We start from the raw sequence: 12260 nt of genomic DNA, 5'->3' as shown, positions 1-12260 counted from the left end.
AGACTCTGATTTTTTTTAAGTATTTAAGTTCTCAACTACAATTTACTATGGATCACATTTGGTTAGCGTGATTAAGTTTAGGACTTGTGATACTCGAGATTGGTTTTCAGTTTACCATAAGGATTGTTGCTCATTGCAAGACATCGGCGCTAGAAGATTGTAGCTCTTATAAAAACTTCGTAAGTGCCATTTCCTGTTACTAAAGATCACCATAGCAGATGATGGTTATAATACATTTTGTCTAAGTTATAAAAAAAACTTATTGCTCGTTTTTAATAATTTTATAATGGCTCTGCCATATAAAGTAATCCAGATAACCCGAGAGGAATCGTGATTTTTAGAAGACAGAAATTTTTCAGTTTGTTGTTATGATAGTATCTCTCTGAAATCTCTATTAGATCTGACGGCATACCCAAAATATCCTTGTAAACGAAGTTTTACCTGTCTAATATGTTCCCGAAGGGACTAATTCTGTTTGTTTTCGCTGGTTTTGTGTTGAATCTATCGAACTCGAAATTGATACATGACGTAATTAAAGTATGTGACGGCGTTTTCATCCTTCCAGAGAAGATAGAGAAGGAGCTAGTACAACCGTACGTCCTTAACCCGGTAGGTAATGTAAGCACTAACCAGAAAATAATTACGGAAAGATACCGGTGCATTTACTTTCATCTTCTGTACCGGATTTGTGATGTGTTAAACTGTCATTTATTTGCTTTGAGATCTAAAGGATAGCCCATTTCGAAGTTATCTGAGCAGACCCTAGATTGCAAATGGTGCAAGATCTAGTAAGTTTTGATGGAAAAAAGCGAAACAAACTTCGTAAAGAAGTTTGTACGTAAAGTACTTTTTGTGCCAGCACATAAAACGATTTATATTTATGATCAATAGTAGAAGCTATCTATTATTGATAATGTTCGGTACTTGAAAGTTAATCTAGAAATTCGCGTAAATACCTGCTGCTAGTATTAATTTAGTCCCTCGTGGCAAGTCCAAAATTTTTGCAGATTAATGGTCCCGTATTCAGAATACAAACCACGTCGAGTTTTTTATTATTAAAAATTACACAGTTTTGTCATCTCCTACTATGTAGCCCAGACAGTAAAATCTGCTGTCTCAGAAAACAATAACCCTATACTAAACAGCGATGGACAAATTACTATCGGCATTGTTCTATTATAAACAGGTATATCCAATAATACTAATATTCGGTGGTAGATGAACCATTATTGATAATAGATAAATCTACACTTGGAAAATTGAACTTACAGTGGAAGTAGCATCTGTTTCAATTGCACTTTTCCTAACTGAAAGCAGCTTATGTAAATGTTACTGCCAATTTACAGCACTTTTTCATTGTAACGTTGAGACTATAGGTTGCTACGATTTATGCTGTTTGGGGAAAGGAAAATTATTTTCGTTAGTTATCTAGAATTGTAAACCATTAACATACCGGTGTACCATTCATCTACAGGTGAATTAGAGCCTTGTAAGTACGTTCTTTTTATAATCGTTATATAAATATTTTTATTATTTACTAAAATACTCCTACAGAATAACTGAGAACTAGAGTGCTTTCTTTTTCACTCAATTTTCCCACAGTTTCTTCAATAATATTTCAGTATTATTCTTGATTCTGAATACCCATGTTGCAGATAAGTGAAGCACCTGGAAATTATTGGTTGATGTCACCAAACCACGATGATTCCATCCCATACTTCGCAATTACGAAGATGACACTGAATGGCCAATCATTTCTAGTATTCGTGCGCTTAACAGACATGATCATCGAGCAGGCAAAAATCAACTTCGGCCAAATACAGTTGGACTCTTTAACGATGTTCAACTTTGTACTTGCGTTAAGTAAAAAGTGCATTCGCAGCGGCGAAATACCGTCATTAGCTATGGATAAGAATTTCATCGTTGCTGATACTCGACATTTAAAGGTTATTTTCATACATTTTGTTTTAATACGATTTTTCCTTCAATTGAATATCAGAAATTAATTTTTTTGTGTAAAAAAAAAAATTTTGTATCAAAATCTAGGCAATCCGTGACGGAAAAGTACTCGAATCGTTGAATGCCAGAGCCATGCTCGTGCCTAAAGATTTGCTGGATGGAGCACCTGAACCTATGGACACCCTTTTGGTTCTTTATGAGTTCAATAACTAAAGCACGCATCGTTGTTAACATGGTCCAACTGACAGTGTAGGCTCTAATGCGTTTACTATGGAGATAAGCAACTTGAGTTCCTAAAAATAAAATATTTTATGTTAAATTTTCTTATTCTTTATGACATTGGAAATTCCGGTATATTAATGTCGGGTTACAGCGTGTAGCGAATTGCAATGATAATATTCGCAATGGCCGGAAGCGGTAGTTCCAGCAGATGTATTTTGCAGGACCAGTCGCACACTGAGTCACATAAAAATAACTGTGAACTCAAATAGCTGTAGGTACAAATTTCGGAAGTTATTCTTTTTAAGAGGCAATTTTAATGTTTGGGAAAAATAAGTATCCGTTTGGCGGAGGAGACGAAAAGTCATTAGCTAAGATTGTTTCGTTGCATGGACCTTTTTTCCTTGAAAAACTATATGCAAGATTTAACTGTCGACAATTTCGAAGATGTCCTGTTGCGACGATACAGGGAATTAAACAAAACTAGGACAAAGATAGATGTAATGTTCACATTAATGGGGAATATCAAAAGCAAATACGAGGAATTCGCAAAGAGAAGCACAAAAGAATAACTTAACAACGTTAACACACTGTTAGATAGGAAAAATTTAAATATATCCATGGTACAACTACATTTTCAGCTAAACAATTTCTTTGTCGTTGTTTTCTGTTATTAACATCAAACATACTATTTAGACATAGATTCTTATTTAGTTTAACTATGATCTAGAATTCCATTTCGCTGTTCATAGTTGCTTTGAGTAATAATGAGAAGTGGGTTATATAAGTGATTGCTCGTCGTGATGCTGCCTAGGTTATATTCGAGCTACTTTTTCTGTTTTGTTATCGATGAACTGATGTGGCGCAGTCGTCCATATATCCCAAAGCACCTTCTCCTTTCAACCAAGCCGTCACTGCCTCCTTTCTATTCTATTTGCTGACTTTGACAGCACCAACCTCCGTCGCGATGTTAAGTCCTGAAGGTTAGGCGTACCGTTCTTGTTTCCGTCGTAGGCCTTTTGGTTCATGGTTATGGCATCGGGACAAATGAATTAGGCCAGAAAGCTATTTTTGTGAAAGGTTATCGCAGAATTCTTTTATCTAGTTATTTCCTGATTTGGTAGAGAAAAGAGTGCATTGTCGCCTTATAGTTTGAGTACACTGTAGGCACACGGACGCTCCCACTTGTCCGCTAAAAATGTTATATATAATATCTATCTTTACATACAAAGATACAACAAGATAATTCATTGTATGTATGTGTGTAGGCAAGCGGAGACGTCCGTGTGCTTAGTGTGTAGTCTTACTGCAAGGCGACAGCGTGTACTATTAAATATTTTTTATTAGTATAAGATATCGTATGTTAAGTATTTTACGCAATGATAAGGAGTGACCGCTACCTTCCTCTACTACGAAAACCTTTGAGTATGTCCCTCCTAGTTAAAGACCCTTTAGCTGCAGTACTAAAGGTTGCATCTATTTTTTTCGAACACGTCTCTTTTAACGTAATCATCTTGATCTGTTGGCTGCAGGAACATTTACAAAAATATATTGGATTAGTTTCATTCAACTTTGAATCAGGTACCAGCGTCATCATTCCGAGCACAGCTGCTTTATAAAATTTACTTTAAAAAACGTTTAGGGTTAGAATTTAAGAAAGTTTACGGTTCTCCTATATATATATATAGCTTGTGCTCGTGAACGTGATTATTCCAGGCAAAATATCGTATAATTTTTTATTATGGCGGTTAACGATTATTCAACATTTAATACCTACCAATACAAAAATGAGTAGAAGTAGAATTTAAAGTTATCCTAGTAAACCTAGAAATGGCAGTATTTTTCGAACACTGATCTGAGAACATAGATAGAGAACATGATAGAGAATTCAATGTTTGTTAAAATTTATCTTAGAAAAAATATTCCTGTAAATAAAAGCGCCCGCAAGATGAATACCAAACAAAAATAAATTAATTAGTTGAGCGAAAACCTTGCAAAGCTGGAAATATAATGAGTAAACATTAGCATATCTATTGAAATCGTTGTGCACTTTTTAGAAATTCTGAGAACCTGCAATCATTTGTATATGAAATATGTTTAATGTTTTCATGAATATTCTATTACATCAGAAATTTCTCTTGTTGAAAGTTTCTATGTCCATCTTACGAGCATGTGGCACAAACATATATTTAGTTGAGTGACATATAATGAGAACTATATATATAGAAAACAAATTTTGTGTTCGTCTTCTCAAAGTACTGTCAAAAAGCGTTTTCGTATTTCATTGGGTTCATTTCTAGTCGTAGCGGGTAACATCGGCTTATAAAGACCGTGTTACAGAAATTGTACGTCCATGATTCTTATTATTATTATTATTGTTTTAGAGGTGAAGAATCATATATATTAGAGAAAATTCAGCTAGTGGCTTTTTTTAATCCACTGAACTTAGACAACATCTAGGCATAGAGTAAACCCTTGACATTGGGCAGGTTTATTTGAAGAAATTTAATTATCTAGGTACGGGCAAGCCACCCTCATCAGTTTTTTCTCTACACTACGTGGTACCGAGGTCGACGAGCGGTCACAATTTGCGTCTCTTCTTCGCGCACAAGCTAATTTTAAGTAGCTTTTAATACTATTATAGTTTAATGGTTGACACCTTTTTATCGAGATGAACATCTTAGTCCAAACATTTGTACTGAGAACTAAAACTAAACTAACGATGTTTTGAATACCAGGTAGTTGCAAGATAATCTGTGGAAAGTTAATAAAGTATTTGTGATAAAGTTGTCTCTCGTTGTTGGCATTTTCGCACCACTATTGCAACCATGAAGACTAAATCATTGACTAAATCATTAATAAACCTGCGTTTAACTTTTTTAATAAAATTGAACGCATCTATAGTAAAGATTTCACAAGCTATGCATGTTACAAACTTTATAACAGTATGAAAAACTACTATTCTAGTTATTAATGATGGCCTATCAAGGGAACACCTATCTGGTTAGAAGTTTTGACGGAATACAGGGTAATCCAATATACACATGGTTAATATCCACTTTGGTCCGAATATAATATTTGCAAAAGCATGCATAAAATAAGTTTCAATTTACAATTTGCAGGTGGCATAGTTACCTTAACTGAGTTTGGCGTGTTCCTAGTTGAGAATATTGTGTTTATTTCAAACATACACTATTTATTAAGCCAAGCTACTAATGAACTTCTAAAGGAATCAATTGGTACACCAAAGCATTTATCAGCACTGTCATGGTTTTACGAGATCACAACTGCCACAAAGCCGTATTTCCAACCGTCGACAATAAGAGTGTATCACTGAATTATTTCTGATGTATTACGCAGGCACACTCGATTAGAATATACTCGAAATATATAGATTCGACGGCCATGAAGCAATCAATTTTAAAACTGGTGCCAAGTCACAGTCCTTTTGATGATCATAACAAATCTCATATGGGTTGCGGTTTTTTTTTAAAGTCAAACCATTGAAGGTAGTATATGTATGTTTATTATGACAACGTAATCTAAAGTATATGCGTTAGCCACACAGACCGACCCGCGCTCTATGCCCAAGAGAGTTACAGGCAAAATTTGCGCGATGGTTTATCTAGTCCCGAGAAAAACGTACGCCGAACACTCTCTGAAATGGAGGCTTATAAGGATTTTGCAACGTTCCAGAAGTACAAAGTTCCAAACTCACTCCAGTCCACTTCGGGACAGGCAAAACGCGATTTCTTTTCTTATAAAACAGAACATTTGGACGATTTTTATTCTATTTTAACCATCGTCTTCTGCCAACTGGAATGAAAAAGGCGCAAAAAATAAGTGCAGCTTTACGGTATATTTAAAACCGACTTGGTTTTGAATCTCAGCCTACCCAGAGCAACCAGTGAATTTTGCTAAAGACAAGCTAGCAGAATCACTAGGGTAGCTGCGCTTGCACCAGTGTATGATGCACTGGTTGCAGTTGACGAGTTCAATGGAAGCCATCTATAGTGCTCGACATACTTCAATATTCCTTTCATAAGTACGGCCCGCTTTTGACACGCTACACCTTCGATGTGGTAACGACCTGATGATTGGCGCGAAGAGGCCAGTTGATCCCCTTTTTCAAATCGAATTCTTCTATTCATATATTTTAAAGATCTTTCAGTCTATAACTGGTTATGTGGGAAGTTCCCTTCACGTATTTTAGCCTTGACACATTAGTCGATAATGTTCCCGCGAGGAAAGCTCTAACCTACAAGCTAACGATAACCACATAATTAGCTGAGCTTAGGTAAGTGATGCTGTTCGGAGACCGGCTTATGTCTTCCTCTAAAATAACATTTGTCGCCTTTGGTAATTAATAATCTCTGTCGGTTCGTATTATTATCGTACCTTTAAGTTTGATTTAGAACAACTAACTTTGAATATTTCAACCACTTTAAACCGTTTATCTTGCGCTTTCTCAGTAGTGTTCGGCGAGCTGTTATAGTTATTTGTCTAGCTAAAAGTGTCTAAAATCACATGCAAAATTTGTAATCTGGAAAAAAAACTGCTACTTTACTCAGGCAGATCTTACGACTGCGAATATTTCTTCGTTTTGTTAATGACTATGGTTCAAATATGCTCGCTCTCCGCGCAGAACCCAGATAATTGACGCATGAAGGTGATGAATTCGAATGTATTCATGAGAAGTTGAACGACCTTTTAAGCGAGTTGCAGCCAACTCTGATTCAACTGCACCTTCCTCCATGAATAGATGTACGATTACGAAGCGTTTCCCTTCGTATCGGAGCCTGTTAGTTAATTAAACTAACACACACAAAGCACTTTGGAATAATGAGTTCGGCACAAGCAATGCACATCGCATTAAAAATAGCTAACATCAGTTTAAGCGACACTGAACAAAGTACTATTACTTTTCAAGTATGACTTTTGGCTATAGTGCTTTGCTCTGCTCAGGTCAAAATTTTATACTAAATAGTAATCTATATATATATACATAAAGTGCTAAGTTTACATCTGCACATTTTTATTGGGTATAAGCAAAAGCACGAATGCGTTCATCCGAGGTTAACGCCATTGGAGAAGAGCTCGTTGGAAGGAGGTTCTAAACAAACTTACAGCCATGGCGGGAAACGATGTGTTGTTATAGGAACTTGATTATTGGACACCTATAATTCTTCACGTCGCGTGAACTCCCATCAAGGTTTAAAGATATTTAATTTTTTGCCTGAAGTCGATGCTTTACGACGTTAATGTGTTTCTTAAAAACCTAGGATATCCATGGGGCAAACCGTAAGATCTTATATTTCATACTTAATAAAATATATTAAGGCTTATATTGAAAACCTAAAATTCTTGCAAAATTTACCAAAGCAGTTTGAAAATTCAGCAAAATATCGTTTGTAAGAAGAGTTTTCTTTCTGATAATTCTCTATTTTTAATATAGAAACTAATGGCCATTCTTCGCAAAAAAAAGTACATTTAACAAATTAGGTTGTCGATCAATTATTTACTACTTTTCGCGCCTTTTTGTATTTCCAATACCAGGAATGTTTACCTCATTTGACCTGTAACCAATTCAAAATTTTATTCGGCTAGATTTTTGTATGAAGCGTATTTGAGCAGTACTTTTGCGAGTCCAGATTTGCCAGTATCCTTTAATGCACAATTACTAGCGGCTAGTTTAGCTCCTGAACTGAAAATGTAATTAGGTTAAGTAGACGTAACATTAAACATGACCATCAGGGATAACGCTTGTAGCATACTCAAATATTTTGCATCACATATTTATTTTGCTTAGATAGAGCTTTAAAAACAACAAATAAGGTTAAAGTTGATTTAAACTTAGCGCTTCGTACACATCATGTAAGCGTTCAAAAAATATAAAATAATAAACAGTTGCTAATTTAGACGAAATTGGTTAGGGTAAAAAGACCCTAGTCGTTAACTGATACACATACCCTTTCCGATACTTCATTTCAAAGGGTTATTCAAATACACATTTTCACTGAAGAACTATCACTACTTCATTAGACGGCTTACCATTATTAATTCCAGAAAAGCCAAAAGGTGAATACACCGAATATAATACTAGACCCAACTTTTTTGCGTTGCATACTGACCGCCAGATCTGGCAGTCAGTATGCAACGACTTAAAAAAATATTGTTAGGCCACGAATATAATTGCCACGAACAATTTCTACATTTTTTAGTGTAATTATAGAGCCACCTTTGTTTATGATATTATGGCTAACCAAATGACGCCTATGTGTTTTATTACATTATTATTCCTATCATTTAAATACCTCGAGCTAGGTGTAGCTTCAATCTAAAATCCTAATTAGTCGCATTTGTGCAGCCCGCTATTTGTATCTGAAATGTTGTAAGCATAGGTCAATAATTTAATTTCAAACGACTCCTAAAAAAGCCTAATATAGTTTGTGGTTTCCATTAACGTTCAAAATATAAGAGTTTAAAGTAGACATTTATTGGTAAATACGGTTGGAAAACACTTTATTATTTTAACGTATTAACGTAATTTTATTATTAAATAAATCGAATCTAATCTCTTATCCATCATTGAAGAAAGAGCTTAAGTCCAAATGCTACGTTAAACCGTCCTTAAGCAGAAATTGAAATCCGCTAATTCACACAGAAAGAACTAGAAATTACTAAAATTTAACAAAGTATTCCTGCAAAGCTTCTATTCTGTATTACCTTTGCAAAATTTTCCCAGCCATTTTACTCCTCCTAGAAAATTATATTTTAAGTTATGTTGTTGGGAGTGTCTGCTTCCGATGAAATCGTTTAGACACGCTTCATCAATCGCTTGCCACTAATATCGTAGGAAACCAACGAAATCTCTCAATGAATATAATCGAAGATGCTATGTAGAAACAACGCATTACGCGTGCTGTATTTAAAACATTGAAATCCATAATTTCACTTTTCAGAGTGTACGAGGATCGTGTAAATTATGACGACACGTTAAACTGTAATTGTAATTGAAAAAGCTCCACCGGTTGAAAAAGGACAGATGCGTTCACAACGATAACGAAGATATTGGGAGTTAATTTTCCGGTCGACTAATTCCAAAATTCGAAATCTTTACAGCGACATCCACTCCCAGATTACTCTCTTTATTTCATCGGCCGCCTCTTTCACCTCCCTCTCATTGCTGGAACTGCGCTTTATCGGCCGTAGGCGGTCATGGAGCAACCCACCCCTGCGACGGCTTTTGCTAAGTGAAAGTAAGTACACGCGTACGCACACATAATGTCCTTATAGGAAAGTATAACCGTCAAAACGAGATGCAATACACGAATAGAGAAAGACGGAGGGGAACACTGCAAGCAGGCCGCTGGCCGGCCGAACTGACGGACAAGAACACCGGTCACGACACTACGCTAGGCTACGACAAGGCAGATTCACATGCAAATTTAGCTGAGACTGCTGCTTCGACGATTTCAGCTCAGGCCACCAGTAGTAGTAGTGGTAGTTGTTGTTATGGCGGTCATCGAGTGTATGGCTGCCGCGGAAAGGAACAAAGGCGGTAAAGAGACGTGGATTCAAGTCAGCAGCAGAATGGAAGACCGACGTAGATACGGGTTCGTTGAGAGCGATAGATCGGTTTGCTGAAAACGAAAATAAATTTGGACCATATAATTTTGATGTCGCCTTTGTTTTCGGTTAATCAATACTGTTATAGTGATAAAAATTTAAAATGTTTTCGAATTATTATGGAGTGTGTCTTTGATGTAGGATACTACATTGCCTTTTAAGTGCACTGGGTCAATGTTCATTGTCATGCCTGTAAGAGGTGACTCTACCAATGGGAATGACGCAGCCTCGCTCAGAGAGAGAAAAAAAAAGAGAGAGAGCGAGAGAGAGGGAGAGAGAGGAAGATGACTTCTTTATTGCCAGTAGCATAATGACTCCGACCTCCATTTTTGTAGCAATCAGCTACCACATTCACATTTGCAGCTAGGATCTAAACAATAGAGCTTTATTGTAGGAACGGGGAAAACTGCGAGAGCGCTGTTTAGTCAGACAGCGGGTGTTGTAGCCAGAGGACGCCGTTATTTGGTGCTCAAATAGCTGATCGCCAGTGAGGCGGCGACTTCCTAATAAGTAAGAGTCTACATAGTTCTCCTGCGTCTATGAAGTGTATATCTTGAAGGATGACACATTTCAGTCGAACTTAACCGGAGGCTCTCAGGGTTGAGACAACTGTATTAGGTTGTGCAATTTGGCACGCTTGTCAACCGCACACGACATACGGCATATTATAGACGAAGAAGAAATCCATATTCGTTTACAGAGCACACAATAATAAAAAAAAAAAAAATATATATATATATATATATATTTTTTTTTTTTATATATATACATACACTCATTTGTGATTAAACTTTGCATCAAGCAAAGCTTCCATTTAATGTGCTAAAAAGCTAACCTGTTACAAATAGATGTCACCAGTTTTTTTTTTTTAATAATACGGCGCAGAAATCAGAACCTTTCGACCATAAGATTCTTTATTATAAAATATTTGTGCGTTGCCGCAGACCTACACCGAATAACAGTATTTAGGAGCGATCATAATCGCCGGCGGTATCAGAATTAGTTTATGTACCCAGACAACATTGAGAGCATGAGTAATATGAAATCACGGTTTCGGGGATGACGTAGTAAGATTTCGTGTTTGTTTGCTAAACTTGAAAAACGTGTGATAGTCTGGATCCGAATCGGAGCGCGGACATACCTCATTTCGTGCTAGGAACCAGCCGTGTGGTCGAGTACTTAACGGCAGTGCTGGACGCAAAACTTCAAGCATTTAATATGTGATGACAACAAGAACAACCTTGGATAGTGTATGCAATTCAAGATTCATTTAGCTTAGAGAATCTATTCTATCCGGTCTTAATTAACAACTGATCTATTTTGGTCAGATCTGGTGATTTATTGTAGGTGTATATGGGCAGCTACTGTTCAATGACTTACAGCCTAACAAGTTTTTTCTGCTAAAGTTAGTCAGGGAAAACTTTTGGGTTTCTGACAACAAACGACGGTTTGAAAACAAGCTTTTTGACGAACCGTTTAGTTCTTTTTCTTCGCACTAGGATACCCCATATGTATAGACACGCACCACTGTGCATTCATTTTTGGCGTGCATTCAAGCTCGTGCACTCTTCAGGTCTACTTGCAGTCCAAAGAAAAATTAAAATTTTTCAGTGACGGCGGAAGAAAAAAGAGGATATTGCGGTTAAGAGTGCTATCATGTAACAAATGAATGTTACGTGCTTAGGTGTAGTTAGACGGCATCTAGATTATAAGTCTAGGGAGTCATTGGTGTGGATCTGTTAACGTATATGTGAGTGATATATGAGAATGGCAACATTTCGAAGGCGAACGCAAATAATTTAACATTTGAAAAACTATCAGTTAGGTAGAACATGATCGTTACAATTGATGACCGCGTCAGTTTCTAATTCTTCAAAGACTGGGAGGAAGGGTTTAGTATGAGTCTTTATTTTGCGGAAACGATACGCATTCATTTGTGTCACTTATCGGTATATAAATATTACAAAAGCGCCGTTATCAACATTATGTAACATTATAACTATGTCGATTATTAGCTTTCTAAATGATTAATTGCTCGAATTAGGTGTGGTATATGGTACATCGACACATCACAGGGATTAAGGAAATAAAAATTAAAAATTTATACGGAATTGCTTTCAATGAAATGCTTTGGAGCGATCTTATGCGACATGCGACCAATAAAAATAAAATTAATTTCAAGTAATACAGTTCAGAATGAAGCTAATAGAATTAAAAATAGATAAAAAGTACATTAGTGCTTCAACTATCTAATCATATTTATTGCCGCCTTCTTGAGGTAATCCGATTGTATATCCACTTCTTCTAAAGTTTGTCCTTGTATAAATAAACATCTCGATCCAGTTTCATCTGTTTAGCCATTTATATTGGACATTCTGAAATTCGTCTAACTTTGGAATTCCAACGCATCTCGCAGATTGACTGTATTAAATTATCATGATCGCATGGTTCGA

At 36.2% G+C, this 12260-nt stretch overlaps 1 protein-coding gene across 1 annotated transcript; it reads left to right on the top strand.

Annotated features, from left to right (window-relative positions):
• Positions 1-450: 450 nt before the first annotated feature.
• On the top strand, positions 451-2278 carry LOC111249755 (uncharacterized). Its single transcript, XM_022804031.2, has 3 exons — positions 451-609; positions 1656-1946; positions 2047-2278. Exons 1-3 carry the CDS (start codon positions 451-453, stop codon positions 2170-2172), a joined length of 576 nt encoding a protein of 191 aa, XP_022659766.1. The 3' UTR covers positions 2173-2278.
• The last annotated feature ends 9982 nt before the right edge of the window (positions 2279-12260 follow it).

The sequence above is a fragment of the Varroa destructor genome, unplaced genomic scaffold, assembly GCF_002443255.2.
Source record: "Varroa destructor unplaced genomic scaffold, Vdes_3.0 BEIS01000004.1, whole genome shotgun sequence".
NCBI lineage: Eukaryota > Metazoa > Arthropoda > Arachnida > Mesostigmata > Varroidae > Varroa > Varroa destructor.
Note: the sequence above shows the minus strand (reverse complement) of the source record. Positions and strands in the feature narration are given on the sequence as shown.

Excerpts from the sequence above, each read along its gene's own strand:
- LOC111249755 (XM_022804031.2), top strand. The coding sequence starts at position 451 with ATGTTCCCGAAGGGACTAATTCTGTTTGTTTTCGCTGGTTTTGTGTTG. Across the intron at positions 610-1,655 it reads AACCGTACGTCCTTAACCCG|ATAAGTGAAGCACCTGGAAA; the intron begins GTAGGTAATGTA and ends CCCATGTTGCAG. Across the intron at positions 1,947-2,046 it reads CTGATACTCGACATTTAAAG|GCAATCCGTGACGGAAAAGT; the intron begins GTTATTTTCATA and ends ATCAAAATCTAG.